This window comes from Carcharhinus amblyrhynchos, chromosome 9 (assembly GCF_965287045.1).
Source record: "Carcharhinus amblyrhynchos chromosome 9, sCarAmb.v2.hapA, whole genome shotgun sequence".
NCBI classification, from domain to species: domain Eukaryota; kingdom Metazoa; phylum Chordata; class Chondrichthyes; order Carcharhiniformes; family Carcharhinidae; genus Carcharhinus; species Carcharhinus amblyrhynchos.
The window spans coordinates 16,496,699-16,512,007 of NC_137332.1; the positions used below are offsets into that span (position 1 = coordinate 16,496,699).

Here is a 15,309-nt window from a genome sequence, read left to right on the forward strand (position 1 = left end):
TTTTATTAAATTGTGTTACACATGCACATACAAAGACATGCAATATTTTGTATAGTTGGATTTATATACTGAATCTGCTTAATTATATCAAGTGTGTCAACAACACGCTCAGGAAACACACTATGGAACAATGTGTCTGTTGTATCAGAGTACAAGTCACCAATAGATAGAACACACACTGGAAATCAAAGACCCTTTATGGTGCTCGCTATTTACCCCAAGCCTTGTGTCAAAGGATTTTCCTTTATGTGGATCACACCTGCAAACTCCCATTATCTAACTCAAAAGTCCCAAGCTGTTCACATCCTTCTGCATTTTATTTGTAAAACTATCGGCTTCAGTCCTTATTTTTGACTGAGTTAGGCAAATCAAAGGAACAATATTTACCACTCTTTTAGCTGTGGATAATTAGAAAATGCTGCAACCCAGTATCAGAAGAAATGCCTATGTCACAGCTGGTGGAGAATGCAGTGATGGAGTTGGAGAAGAGTCAAGAGCAAAGCATGGAGATCACAGAGCTGGTGATGAGGATTGTGGCAGTCACAACAAAGAAATCACAAAAAGTTCGGCATGGCAGAGGGGTGGACTATTAAAACATACCAGTGTGGTCAAACCAGGCCGTAGCGACAGTCAATGGTGCTAATGCAGTCTAGATAAGTAGTGATGATGCAATTTTATTTGGGATTACATGTCTACAACTTTTAAAATATAACAGTTACCAAGAATTGAGTGTTATCCCCTTGTTGATGTTGGAGTAAAATCATTCTAACCAGGAAGATCCCAACCTTGATACCCTGTTCAGAGATAATTGGCTGACAGCACCATATACTTTGCTTCAGTTGAAGTTAAGTCTAATGTGGGATAAAACAAAAAACTCAGTTTCTCACTTTCACTTTCTAATCAACGTATCCATCGAGAAGTGCCTGGTTCAATTTACCGTGAGATAAAAGCACACACAAAGTATTTTAGCAGGATTGCAAATAAATAACATCACTCACTAAGGGAAATAGGACAAGGGGGGAGACTGAAAAAAAGACTTGTGTTTATGAAGTATTTTTCATGATCTCAAAAGGTCCTAAAGTCTTCATAGTCAATTCTGAAGTGTAGTGACTCCAATAATGTATGATACAGCAAGCTCCTAAAAACAGCAAGGTGATCATAGATAGCAAGATCATTAAAACCATAAATAGAAGAACAAATTATGCCGATATGATCAAGGTTGACTGCCTTCAAATCCATTTTCCCACCCACTCTCCATATCATGAGATCTCCTAAAAGATCAAAAATTTGTCTATCCCAGTCTTTAAAATATTCAGTGATAGAGCATCCACAATCCTCTGTGATAAAGGATCTCAAATATGAGCTTTTAAGTTAAGAAAAGCAGTTGGCTTACCATCTCTCAAACCTACTTTGCCATTCAGCACAATCATGGTTTATCTGATCTTGGCCTCAGCTTCATTTTCTGCTAAACTAAGAGGAGTCCTCCGGGGTTAAGTATCTACCTATCTCAAGGTTGAATATTCAGTGTCTTGGCTTCCACTGTTCTCTTGGGTAGAGAATTCTAAAGATTCAACACCCTCAGAATAAATTTCTTCTAATCTCAGTCTCAAATGACACTACTCTTATTCTGCAACTATGCTTCTTTGTTCTGATGACCCCATGAAGGAAAACAATTTCTCAATACCTACAGTCATGTCCCCTCAGCATCTTGGATCTTGTCACTAATATCTCCTCACTCTTCTAGGCACTCATTAAGTATAGCTCCAATTTGCTCCACCCAGTCTCATAAGATGACCCCTTTAGATGCAGTCTCACCAACACCCTGTACAGTTGCAGCAAGACTACTTTAATACTCCATACCCCTTTGCAATAAAGGCCAACATTCCATTTGTCTTGTTAATTACTTGCTATACCGACATTGACTTTTTGTGTTCCATACAGAGAACACAGATCTCTCTTTACTGTTGCATTCTGTGCTTGCTATTTTAGTATCTTTCCATTTTTCCTACTAAAGTGGATAACTTCAAATGTCCCCGCATTATATTCCCACCTGCCAATTCCATGTCCCCCCACAGACTCTCTTTATCTTCATTATTTTCGTATCATCAGCAAACTTAGCTACAATGTACTTGATTTCATTGGAGTCATTTATATAAATGATAAAAAGTTGAGGCACCAACACTGATCCCTGTGACACATCACTAGTTACAGTTTGCCAAACTGAAAATGATCCACTTATCCCGAATCTCCATTTTCTGTTAATTAGCCAATTCTGTTTTTGGGACTAATATTTTACCTTAACACCATGGGCTCTCGTGCAGTCATCTTTTATGTGGTACCATATCAAAAATACCTTTTGGACAAACAGCCAGAAATAATTTTAATGTCCATTTATAAGTGTTAAAACTGATCTGGCATCTTGAAATACTGTACACTCAGCTAATGGAATAATGAAATGAATAGGAAGATAAAGTGCTCAATTACAATATTTTGTAAAACAGATTTTGCAATCTAAGTATATAGTTGCATTTTAAAATGATTTCCATTCTAAAATAGAAGTAAAAGTAATCTTTTTCTGATTTACAGAGTTTGTTCCAGTTTACCATCTTAACATGTAATTTTATTTAAGCTAAGAGAGGTGTCAATATTAACCAGCATTTTCTTCTGCAAATAAATAGTCATGCTACAAACAATTGTTAAAAAAGACATTAAAACCTTCTCATGCTGGGTGAGTGTTCTGTTTAAAACATTAAAAGAAAAGCAGCAACATTTATAACCACAGAATGAAAAACAAAATCTGTAGTGGTTTTAGTTTTTTTGTATAACAGTAAGAAATAGGGAAACATTGTGAATGATGCTGTTCTGCGTTACATGGTCAAATTGAACCAGCTAGAACAATTTACCAAAAATAACTTTACTAATGCTGTTAAATTGACATGAAAAATGTTTTTGTTCTGTAAGAGTTTAAGAATCTTTTGTATGAGAAATTTTCTTCCACAGTAATGTCTTTAGGTTATTTAGTATCAAGGAGTGTTCCATCTCCATTTGGCTTGCTACTCCTCGGAGAGCTATACACAAGTAGAGCTGCTTTTCCAGTTCTTCCCTTACGTCAGAAGGAGCACCATTTAAAAGATAGTCTTTCAGCAATGTACAGACTTTGGTCAGGTTTGGCTGATCCAATTCTGTGGCGCATTGCTTTTTGCTTTGATGGCATGTCGTCCTGCAGTCTGTGCCATACACACAATCCATATCAGTCTCGCAGTGACGACCTCCAATTAGCTGCTTGAAACTAACTTCAGGTACAACTTTTCTCATATCTATCATTTTTAAATCATGTTTAGCATTGTAGCCAACATTATTTGCACTCATGTCACACATAAGGAAGTTACCAAATGTCCCATGAAAGACATCCTCAACAAATTCTAGGAGTCCAATTGAGATCTTAGCTTTTCTGGGCCAGGAGGGAGTAAACCACTGATCCATACTGCGCCTGAGACCAGAAGGAATGAAGAACTCCAAAACCCAAGGGATAGTGAGTCCATACAGGTAATTGTAATGGACTTTTTCTGTCACATAAAGATCTCCACAGAATCCAAGTAGTTTTGGTGTATGCTCCTTATCCTGGAGAATTATTGTAATCAGAAACTCATTAAGCTGCAGTAATGCCCATGTAGACTTTGCTTCTGCGAGGGAGACATGACCATCTTTATTTCCATCTGCGACGGTGACAATCAATTTGAGTAGCTTTTGAAGGTTTGTCTGATCTCCAAGCTTTGCCTGAGGAAAATACAATTATATAATCTATTCTCAAGGTAAAACTGGTGCTAATTTTGAATGCGTACAAAAGATTACCTTTAAGAGACTGTAAACCATTTCTCGAAATTCTTCTAAGGAAGTCCCTTTTGTTGGTTTGTCAAACAAAACCATTTCCTTCCTCGGCTCCATGTTAGAATCCAAATCAAAGTGGAAAGTTTCTTCAAGTTTACATTTTAAGACTACCTGTGATTCGTCCCATACTCCTCTGTACACCTTGAAAGTGACAAAATGGCATCAATGAATTAGAGGGGGACAAAAAACTGTTCAAAGAACATTTCAAAATACAACATTTTCTCAAATATTATGAAGGCTGGAAAAACATTGATAACATTTTTAAATGATAGGGGCTTAATTACTGAATATTTAAACATAAGAAAACTTTCATTATATCATATAAGTTTTCAATTTCCATGCTTTTAAGAAAAATCCCAAATAACTTCCTCATGGAAACCCACACATCATGCAACTCAAGTTAAACATTAGTAAATCTCCTGTTTCCTTCCCAGGCAAAGGGACATTGGAACTTGTTCGTGAACTCTGCTGCCATCACTTATAAATGAACAGAAACATTGCAGAAGATAGACTTGATCAAATCATCTTAGTTTGACACCTTGCTCAACACAGTATGACTTTAATGAATGGCCATCATCCTGTCTTTGAGCATGCAAAGCAATTATCACTGTTTTCCATATTTTTGATCTGTTGAATTTTTATCATGACAGATTAATTACAAACCATGCAGAAATGAAAACGTGCTTTACTGAGGGGATACCTGTATTAATAAAAGTTAACAAGTAATTTGACAAACTTTAGTCCTTGCCACATTTTTAGAAGTTTTCAGAAAACAAAATCAAGTGATGGCTTCAATAGAAGAAAATCCATCTAATCAACATGCCTCAGAAAAGCAGCCAGCATAATCAAGGACCCCAGCACCCTGGACACACACTTTCACCTTCTTCCGTCGGGAAAGAGATACAAAAGGTCACATACCAGCCGACTCAAGAACAGCTTCTTCCCTGCTGCTGTTACATTTTAGAATGGACCTACCTCACATTAAGTTAATCTTTCTTGACATCCTAGCTATGATTCTAACACTACATTCTGCACTCTCTCCTTTCCTTCTCTATGTATGGTATGCTTTGTCTGTATAGTGCACAAGAAACAACATTTTTCACTGTAAACTAATACATGTGACAATAATAAATCAAATCAAAATGAACCAAAAAAAACTTACTGGTGGGTCATGAACAAACAAGAGAAATGGGTGGTTCTTACGTAAACCTAGATATCATTCATTCTTCAGGGAGCCAGATAGGTTTTAAAACCAGGAGATGCGAACAAAGGTGATTAAATAAATCAAAACCATGATGAAGCAAAATAGGGTGGGCACGAATACTAGAACAGTGAAAAGAAAACTTCTTCAACAGCAGATATGGGAAAATTGGGCATCTGAATTAGAAACAAAAATCGTCAGACTTCGGTCAATATGTTGAAGGTGGCAAGGGGAAAAAAAGAAAGTCAAACAGGGCACAGGTTTACACCTGTGAAGTCGCCAATCTCAACCATTTACTCACACAGGAATGAATCTACAAGTCTGATATGTTTTCTGTCCATTCTCCAGCCAAAAAACAGCCCAAAAACTTGAAAAAGAACAAAAAAAAGCCACTTTCTCGAAGATCCCTTCTTCTACATTGGCTGGTGTTCACTTCAGTCTGCATACTTAAGAGTTTCAAACTCTCTGGATCCAAATCCTGCCCCTGTGCATGCAAAGGCATCGAGATAAATGGCCACCGGATGGTGCTGTATCATACACCTAGCCTTGACATCTCAATGCAATCCCTGTTTAACGTCATCCTTTTAATTTAATTCGCTTTAACATCAGCAGAGTCTGTAATTAGTTTAGTGTTGAAAAATTAATTTTAACAGTTTCCTGCTGCTCTGACAGAGGCATGTGACCTGATTTACACCATTTTGGAGTGGCCTCAAACCCAAGGCATCTCTTCTCCCCGATTCACCTTCTTGCTGCTTCCCTCACCTGAGGTTTAAACTAACATGGCAGGGGGATTGGAATCTTTGAAAGGATTCAGAACAGATGGGATGAAAAACAAGATGAAAAGACAGTAAGGAGAATAAGGAAATGATAAGCAGAGAAATCAAGGACCGGAGTCAGATAAGGACAGAATAAGAAATAGTAGGAAAAAGAAAAGAAACATTAAATGTGCCCACCTTAAGGTTTTGGCCTGAATGCATTGAGCATTCGAAAGAAAATGGATGAATTAGTTGCACACATAGATGTAAAAGGGTATGATAAAGTAAAAAGTCTCACCAATACAGGTTAAAGGCCAACAGGTTTATTTGGAATCACAAGCTTTGGGAGCACTGCTCCTTCATCACCTGGTGAAGGAGCAGAGCTTTGAAAGTTCGTGTTGAGACTTCTTACTGTGCCCATCGCTGGCATCTCCACCTCATGGCTATGACATAGTTGGCATTAGGGAGACATGGCTCCAAGGTGAGCAAGGATGGGAACTAAACACTGAGGCCAATTCAGTGTTTAGGAAGGACAAATAGAAAGGAAAAAGGTTGTGGAGTTGCACTGTCAATTAAAGACAATAGTGATACGATGTTGAGGAAAGATATTAGCAGAGATTATGTGGAATCTGTATGGGGTCGAGTTAAGAAACAAGGGGCAAAAAACATTAGTGGGAGTGGTATCCAGACCACCAAATTGCAGTGGTAATGTTGGGAAAAACCTTAGACAAGAAATCAGATGTGTGTGTTAAAGGAACATCTGTGATTATGGGCAACTTTAATCTGCATGTGGATTGGGAGAGTCAAATTAGTCACAGAACAATAGAGGAGGAATTTCTGGAGTGCATGCAGGGTGATTTGCTGGAGCAATATGTTGAGAAACCAACAAGGGAGCAGGCCATCTTGGACTGGGCATTGTGCAATGAGAAAGGATTAGTTAACAATCTAGCTGAGAGAGAACCCTTGGGACCACAATATGGTAGAGTTCTTCATCAAGATGGATAATGACGTAGTTGATTCTGAAACCAGGGTCCTGAATCTCACTAAAGATAATTGTGATGGTATGAGGCATGAGTTGGCTATGATGGACTGGGAAACATTACTGAAAAGGAAAGACAGTGGACAGGTATTGGCAGACATTTAAAAAGAACGAATAGGAGAACTCCAGAAGTTGTTTAATTCCTTGGCGCAAGAGTGGTAAGGGAATTGTGGCCAAACCATGGCTTACAAGCAAAATTTGAGATTATTTCAGATTTAAGGAAGAAGCGTACAAATCGGTAAGAAAAAGCAATTGGTGTGAGGATTGGGGGCAGTTTACAATTCAGCAAAGGAGGATCAAGGAGGGAAAAAAATAAGAGTACGAAAGTAAGCTATCAAGGAACATAAAAACCGACTACAAAAGTTTCTATAGATGTGTAAAGAGAAAAAGATTAACAAAAACGAATGTAGACTCCTTACAGTCAGAAACGAGAACGCGTAACAGGGAATAAAGCAACGGTTGAGGACTCAAATTTGTACTTTGCTTCAGTCTTCGCAAAGGAAGACATTAATAATGTACCAGAAGTGCTGAGGGAAACAGGTTTTAGCGAGGAGCTGAAGGAAATCAGCATTAGTAGAGAAATGGTTTTGGGGAAATTGATGGGATTACGACTGGATAAATCTCCAGGTCCTGATAATCTTCAAAGAGTACTTAAAGAAGTGGCCCTGGACATCGTAGATCCATTGGTGACTATTTTCCAAATTTTCTTTGGACTCTGTAATAGTTCCTCCAGATCAGAGGGTAGATAATGTAAGCCTGCTATACAAAAAGGGAGGTAGAGAGAAAACAGGAAACTATACACTAGTGAGCCTAGTGCTGGCACTGGGGAAGTTGCTAGAGTCTATTATCAAGGAATTCATAACTTGGCATTTGGAAGGCAGTGGTACAATCAGGCGAAGTCAGCATGGATTTACAACAGGGAAATCATGCTTGACGAATCTATTGGACTTTTTGAGGGTGTAACTAGTAGAGCTGACTGAGGAGAACCAGTGGATATGGTTTATTTGGACTTTCAGAAAGCTTTCAATAAGATCTCACATAATAGTTTACTATGTAAAGTTAAAGCACATGGAATTGCAGGTAATGTCTTGAGATGGGTCGAAAACCGGCCAGCAAATAGGAAGCAAAGAGTGGACATTAATGGGTCTTTTTCTGATTGACTGTCCTTGACTAATGGGATTCCATAGCGGTCTGTGCTAGGACCTCAACTGTTCATATATTAGTGATTTGGAAGAGGGGGCTGACTGTATTACCTCCAGATTGCAGATGATACAAAGTTGGGTGGGAGAGCGAGCGAGCTGTGAGGAAGGTGCAGAGATACATCATGATTAGGACAGGTTGAATGTGTGGGCATCTGCATGGCAGATGCAGTATAATGTGAATAAATTTGAGGTTATCCACTTTGGTAGCAATAATAGGAAGTCAGATTATTACTTAAATGGATGTAAATTGAGAGAGGTGAACACTTGATACCAGTCACTGAAAGCAAGCACACAGGTACAGCAGGCAATAAAGAAAGCAAATGGCATCATAGAATCCTTAGTGCTGGAGGAGGCCAGTCAGCCCATTGAGTCTGCACCGACCACTATCCCACTCAGGCCCTATTTCCATTATCCCACATATTTACCCTGCTAATCCCCTGACACCAGACAAATTGCAAAATTTAGCATGGCCAATCCATCTAATCCACACATCTTTGTAGTGTGGGAGGAAACAGACACACAGACAGCGGGAGAATGTGAAATCTCCACACAGACAGTGACCCAAGGCTGGAATTGAACCCGGGTCCCTGGCACTGGTCAGGCAGCAGTGCTAACCATGGCGGAGCAGACTCGAAAGGCCTACTCCTGCTTCACATTCTAATGTTTCTATGAGCCTGTGCTCCTGCCAAATATCTAAATCCAATCTGAAGTTGAAGCTCTAGGATTGTGAAAGCCTCGGTCCAAATTTTGGAGATGTGTCCTGTTGTAATTGTTACAATCCATGCATTTTTTTTAAGTGAATGTTGAAGTTGCTCCTCCTGCCTCAATGCTCATCTCCAGAGCCCTCACTCACAGCAAAGTTTCAGGACAGGCAAGGGGTGAGCCAGAGTATTTAAAAATAAAACACTGGTTCTAACAGCTTGCCACTTCTGCAACTTTGGGACCAGGACTTCCATAATCCAGAGAGATCAGGAAAAGGAAAGGGTGATAGGATGGGTCAAGGAAGGGGAGAAGTTAAAAGGCAGAGGGGTGAGGGATTGGAGAGGTCACAGGCAGAAGATCAGCAAGCGGGAGAGCATGTAAGCAGATATTCAAGGAGTGGGGGAGGTCACAAGACAGAACTAGGGAGCAGGAGATGCCCCAAGAAGTGGGAGTTTGGAAAGTAGGATGGGTTGCAAGCCGAAAGCATTACAAATGCAAGTTATATTGTTTTTCTATATTTAAATTGATTTCACTTTAGAAAGTTCATTTAGAAAAGTACCTCAATTTACAGGTTTGAATATCTTAAATGTATATTTTCTGATAAGGAATATCCAACAGAATCTAACAACAGCTTTACATTGATTTCAATTGGAAAGTGATTCACGTAAAGTCGCTTCGCTTAAAGTTGCATTTTTCAGGAACACAAATACAACTCTAAGTGAGGACTTACTCAATGACAAGGCAAGGAGCTGTGTTGTGTGTAGTTTCTCCCAAACAGACAGACAATCTTCCCTCTGCCCACTGATTATCAAGACCTAATGTAGGGGAATAGAAGAGCAAAATGCAGTTATAATGGTGGGTGACGATTACTTGTCTAGATAATAATTATTCAAGATGTGATCTGTTTGAATAGTCTGCAAGTCCCAAGTAGTGTGAGTAGAGTCATAAAACAATGCTGACAATGAGTTTAAATTTGAAATTGCACAAGAATTGCAGATGAACAAGGTGTGAATGTTTCATTTTGATATCATCTAAAATACTTTTTTAGTCACATTGATGTTTGTACAATACTGTCAGCTTTCCCAAACGAGAATCATACATGACCACGTGACTTAAAAAATTATGGAAAAAGCACCAGATTTTTAACAAACGTAATGTTGTTGCTTGTCTAAACGGCTCCCATTGATTATATATAATCAGCAAAAAAAGTACTTAAAAACAACTTCATGCTGGACAGTTCTTCATAAGACCTCCCTCCATAAAACACAGTACTTAGCAATATAGCTTGTCACTATCAATAGATGTTAAATAACCAGTAGTTTAAGCTATTAAGGTTATCTGGTATTGGGTATGGATTAGTTAATTATACAAAGAATCATCAGCTGGCACTGAGAGAAACTGTTAAATTCGAGAAGTAAACTCTCCAATCAACAATCTCTAACAAAAGTGTTCTATAGTAAACGTCATCTTCACAAGATTGGGAGTTTGTCTAACACAGATCACTTACATGATCTTATTGCTTCAAATTAATTAGCACAATTGTTTGTAGACTTTAACAACTCAAAACAAATTCCAAGCAATGTTCTTACCTGATTGTTAGGTTTATTAGAGAGGCACTTGCCAAAATAGAGTGTACCCTTATCGCACAGGCTGCCACATGCTGATCCATCAATAATTCCCTTCTTGTATTTATCACACTAGAAGAGAAATAGCACATGTATAAGCACTTTCAGAAACATTAAAATTCAGAATGTCCTTTGTGTAAAGACTTTCAAAAGATTTAGACTTGCAAACAATTAAAGCAGTATCCTGGGTTTGATATATAAGCATTTTTATACTTGCTAAAAATAAATAATTAACAGGATGTAGGAGCTGCTGGCAAAACCAGCAACCAATTGAGGAAGTGGTGGCGAACAGTCTTTTTGAACCACTGCTGTTCTGTGGCAAAGATACTACTACAAGAAGTTTTTGCTGCACTTTAGTATCACTGTGTGGCTTGCTAGGCTATTTCAGAAACAGTTAGGAGTTAACCACATTGCTCTGCATCTGAATTCAAATAAACAGGACCTACAGGGTAGATTGGCAGATTTCTTCCGCCCAAAAAGGCATTACCAAACCCAAGAAAATGCCATTCTCTCAAGCAAACCCCTTACTGCATATATTTAACGTTCCCATCTCACCATGTTTTTGTCTCTACTTTCGGAAAAATTAGGTTCCTTCTATTACCTCCCATGAATCAAACAGTATTGCTGCTGTCACCTTAACCCTTATCTTCCTCCATCACAAATATTAAATCAATTTCATAGAACATAGCACAGTGCAGGCCCTTTGGCCCTCAATGTTGTGCCGAGCAATGCCCAAACCCAAGATCAAGCTATCCCACTCCCTACCATTCTGGTGTGCTCCATGTGCCTATCCAATAACCGCTTGAAAGTTCCTAAAGTGTCCGACTCCACTATCACAGCAGGCAGTGCATTCCATTCCACACCCCAACCACTCAGTGAAGAATCTGCCTCGGACATCCCTCCTATATCTCCCACCATGAACCTCGTAATTATGTCCCCCTGTAACGTCTACATCCACTTAACGAAATAGTCTCTGCACGTCCACTCTATCAATCCCTCTCATCATTTTATAAACCTCTATTAAGTCACCTCTCATCCTCTGCTCCAAAGAAAAAAGTCCCAGTGCCCTCAACCTATCCTCATAAGACCTACCCTCCAAACCAAGCAGCATCCTGGTAAATCTCCTCTGCACTCTCTCCAATGCTTCCACATCCTTATTATAATGAGGTGACCAAAACTGCACACAATATTCCAAATGTGGTCTCACCAACGTCCTGTACAGTTGCAGCATAACCCCATGACTCCTAAACTCAAACCCCTGTTAATAAACGCCAACACACTATAAGCCTTCTTCACGGCTCTATCCATTTGAGTGGCAACCTTCAGAGAACTGTGGATATGAACCCAAGATATCTCTGTCCCTCCACATGCCTCAGAACCCTGCTGTTGACCCTGTAATCTGCATTCAAGTTTGTCCTACCAAAACAAACCACCTTGCACTTATCAGGGTTAAACTCCATCTGCCACTTAGCTCTGCATCCTATCAATGTCTCTTTGCAGGCTGCAAGAGCCCTCCACCTCATCCACAACAACACCAAGATTGGTGTTATCAGCAAATTTACCAACCCACCCTTCAGCCCCCTCTTCCAAGTCATTGATAAAAATCACAAATAGCAAAGGACCCTGCACTGATGCCTGTGGTACACCGCTGGTAACTGGCCTCCAGTCTGAAAATTTTCCTTCCACCACCCGCCTCTGTCTTCTATGAGACAGCCAGTTACTTATCCAATCGACCAAATTTCCTATCCCACACCTCCTTACCTTCTTCATGAGCCTACCATGGGGAACCTTATCAAACACCTTACTAAAATCCACGTATACGACATCAACTGCTCTACCTTCATCTACACACTTAGTTACCTCCTCAAAAAGAATTGAATCAAATTTGAGAGGCAGGACTTACCCCTCACGAAATAGTGCTGACTATCCCGGATTAAACTGCATCTTTCCAAATGGTCATAAATCCTCTCTCTCAGGACCCTTTCCATTAACTTAGCGACCACCGAAGAAAGACTAACCGGCCTATAATTACCAGGGTCATTCCTATTTCCTTTCTTGAACAGAGGAACAACATTCCCCACTCTCCAGTCCTCTGGCACAATCCCTGTGGACAGTGAGGACCCAAATTTCATTTTAAAAGATGTAACTACTTCAAATTACATTTTCATTGGTGATTTCTCCCACATAACATTTCAAACAGTACTCAACTGGCTATAATGTGCTTTTGGATACCCAGAGGTTGTGAAAAGTACCACGCAAGTTCTTTCATCCTTCAACACACTCACTAGCATATATCCTCTTGCTGTTTAAATAGCTCTTATTTCTGCTCTATTAGTAGATTATAATATTCCGTGTTCCTTGTTTGCTCAAATAATTCCATTGCTCACCTTGTTTTACTAATTAATAATTTATCACCTTATGCTTACCTAATTTTGTTCAACCTCACCTCCTACTGCTATCTCAATTCTTTCAGAATCATTATTGGTTCAAACAGCCGCCTGGTCTGCTCTGGTTTTTATTTATGCTTATATTTTGGCACTCAGAGGCCATTCGGCCCATCAGGTTAATTCTGGCTCTTTGTAGGATAATCTAGTCAGACTCATCCTCCTGCTCTATCCCTATAGTTCTGCAAGTTTATTTCCCCCAAGACTACTTGCTGTGTTAATAGGTTCTTCCTCACATCCCTTGGTATCTCCTGCTCAAATCATTAAGTCTGTATCCCCATACAATCAGCTGATGGGAACAGCTTTTCTGCATTTACCTTATCCAAACCTATCAGAAAATTGTACATCTCTACAAAATCTCTCCTGGTTGCCCTTCAGAAGATGGAAATGAGCCGCCCTCTTGAACCACTGAAGTCCCCGAGGTGTAGGTACACTAACATGCTGTTGAGGAGAGAATTATAGGATTTTGACTCTGACGGTGAAGGAATAGCCAGTATATTTCCAAGTCAAGATAGCGAGAGATTTGAAAGGGGGCTTTCTGGTGGTGGTGTTTCCAGGTATCTGCTTTTCTTGTTGCAGTTGTGGGTTTGGAAGGTGGTGCCTAAGGAATCTTGGCGAGTTCCTGCAATGCATCTTGTAGATGGTATATAAAAGTCTGAGATCACATACCAACCGACTCAAGAACAGCTTCTTCCCTGCTATTATCAGACTTTTGAATGGACCTACCTTGCATTGTCGATCTTTCTCTACACCCTACCTATGACTGTGACACTACATTCTGCACTCTGTCTTTTCCTTCTCTACAAATGGTATGCTTTGTCTGTATAGCGTGCAAGAAATAATACTTTTCACTGTTTGCCAATACATGTGACAATAAATCAAATCAAAGTACACATGGATGCCACTGTTTGTTGGTGGTGGCGGAGGGATTGGATGTTTGTGGAAGGGGAAGCAAACAGACTGCTTTGTCCTGGAGGCTGTCAAGCTTCGAGTGTTGTTGGAGCAGCACTCATCCAGGCATGTGGAGAATATTCCATTACACTCCTTACTTATGATGGTGGACAGGTTTTGGGCCAGTCTAGTTCAGCTTCTGGTCAGTGAATCTTGATAGTGTTGGATTCAGCAATGATTGCCCCTTGACATTCAAATGGTACTATGGTTAGATCTTCTATTGTTGGAGATGGTCAATGCCTGACACGTGTGGCATGAATGCTACTAGCCATTCATCAACCCAGGGCTTGTGGCATTTGGACATGAGCTTCTCCAATGAGTGGTGGTGAGTGATGCTGATCATTACGCAGCCATCTATGAACTTCTCACTTTATGAATAAAGGAAGGTCATTGGTGAAGCAGCTGGAGATGGTTGGGCCGAGAACATGACCAAGGAACACCTACAGCTGAAAGGATTGACTTCCAATCACCACAACCACCTTCCTTTGTGTCAGCTATGGAGTTTAACCAGCAGGGGTATTTCCTCCGATTCCCATTGACTGCAGTTTTGCTAGGGCTCCTTGATGCCACACTTGGTTGAATGTTGCCTTGATGTCAAGGGCAGTCACTCACTTCGCCTCTGGCATTTGGCTCTTTTGTCAGGGGTTGAGTAACCCTGGCAGAACCCAAACCAAGTATTCTTGAGCAGGTTATTGCTGAGGAAGTGACACTGCTGATGACTCCTTCCATCACTTTGCTGATGCTCAAGGGCAGATTGATGGGGCAGTAATTGGCCAGGTTGGATTTGTCCTGTTGTGTGTGTGCAGGACGCATCTGGGCAATTTTCCACATTGGTAGATGCCAGTGTTATTAAAAAAAAACAAACTGTACCAGAACAGCTTAGCTAGGAATGCAACTCAAGTCTTCAGTAATATTGCTGGAATATTATCAGGGTCATAGCCTTTGCAACTTCATGTCTGCAGCAGTTTTTTTGATACCAGGAATGAATCACTGAAAACAAACATCTGAGATGCTGGAGATCTCTGGAAGAAGCCAAGATATATCATCCATTGGCACTTCTGGCTGATTGTTGCAAATGCTTCAGTTGTATCTTTTGCACAGATATGCTGGGCTCCTCCACCATTGAAGGTGGGGATATTTGTGGAACAACCTCCTCCAGTGAGTTGTTTAGCTGTCCACCACTGTTTGCAGCCGATTTGCACGATTGCAGAATTGATTATCTGTCTATTACTTGCTGCTTATACTGTTTGACTTGCAGGTGTTCCTGTACTGTAGCTTCACCAGGTTGACACCTCATTTTTAGGCATTCCTGGTGTTGTTGCTGGCATGTTCTCCTACGCTCTTCATTGAACCGGGGTTGATCACCTGACTTGGTGGTAATGGTAGAGTGGGGGAACATACCAAGCCATGAAGTTACAGATTGTAGTCAAGTACAATTCTGCTACTGATGGTACACAGCACCTCATGGATGCCCAGTCTCGAGTTGCTAGATCTACTCAAAA

At 40.1% G+C, this 15,309-nt stretch overlaps 1 protein-coding gene across 2 annotated transcripts in view; it reads right to left on the reverse strand.

Moving 5' to 3' along the window:
- The window catches only part of LOC145347609 (divergent protein kinase domain 1A-like), a 69,427-nt gene continuing 54,118 nt past the window's right edge, over positions 1 to 15,309 (reverse strand). For both annotated transcript variants that reach the window (XM_080195227.1, XM_080195226.1), the window contains 3 exons: positions 10,377 to 10,484; positions 3,853 to 4,029; positions 1 to 3,777 (listed from right to left, as the gene is read on the reverse strand). In XM_080195227.1, the coding sequence (XP_080051353.1) occupies positions 2,965 to 3,777; positions 3,853 to 4,029; positions 10,377 to 10,484 (1,098 nt within the window). In that variant the 3' untranslated portion in view covers positions 1 to 2,964. The remainder of the gene's footprint in view (positions 3,778 to 3,852; positions 4,030 to 10,376; positions 10,485 to 15,309) is intronic.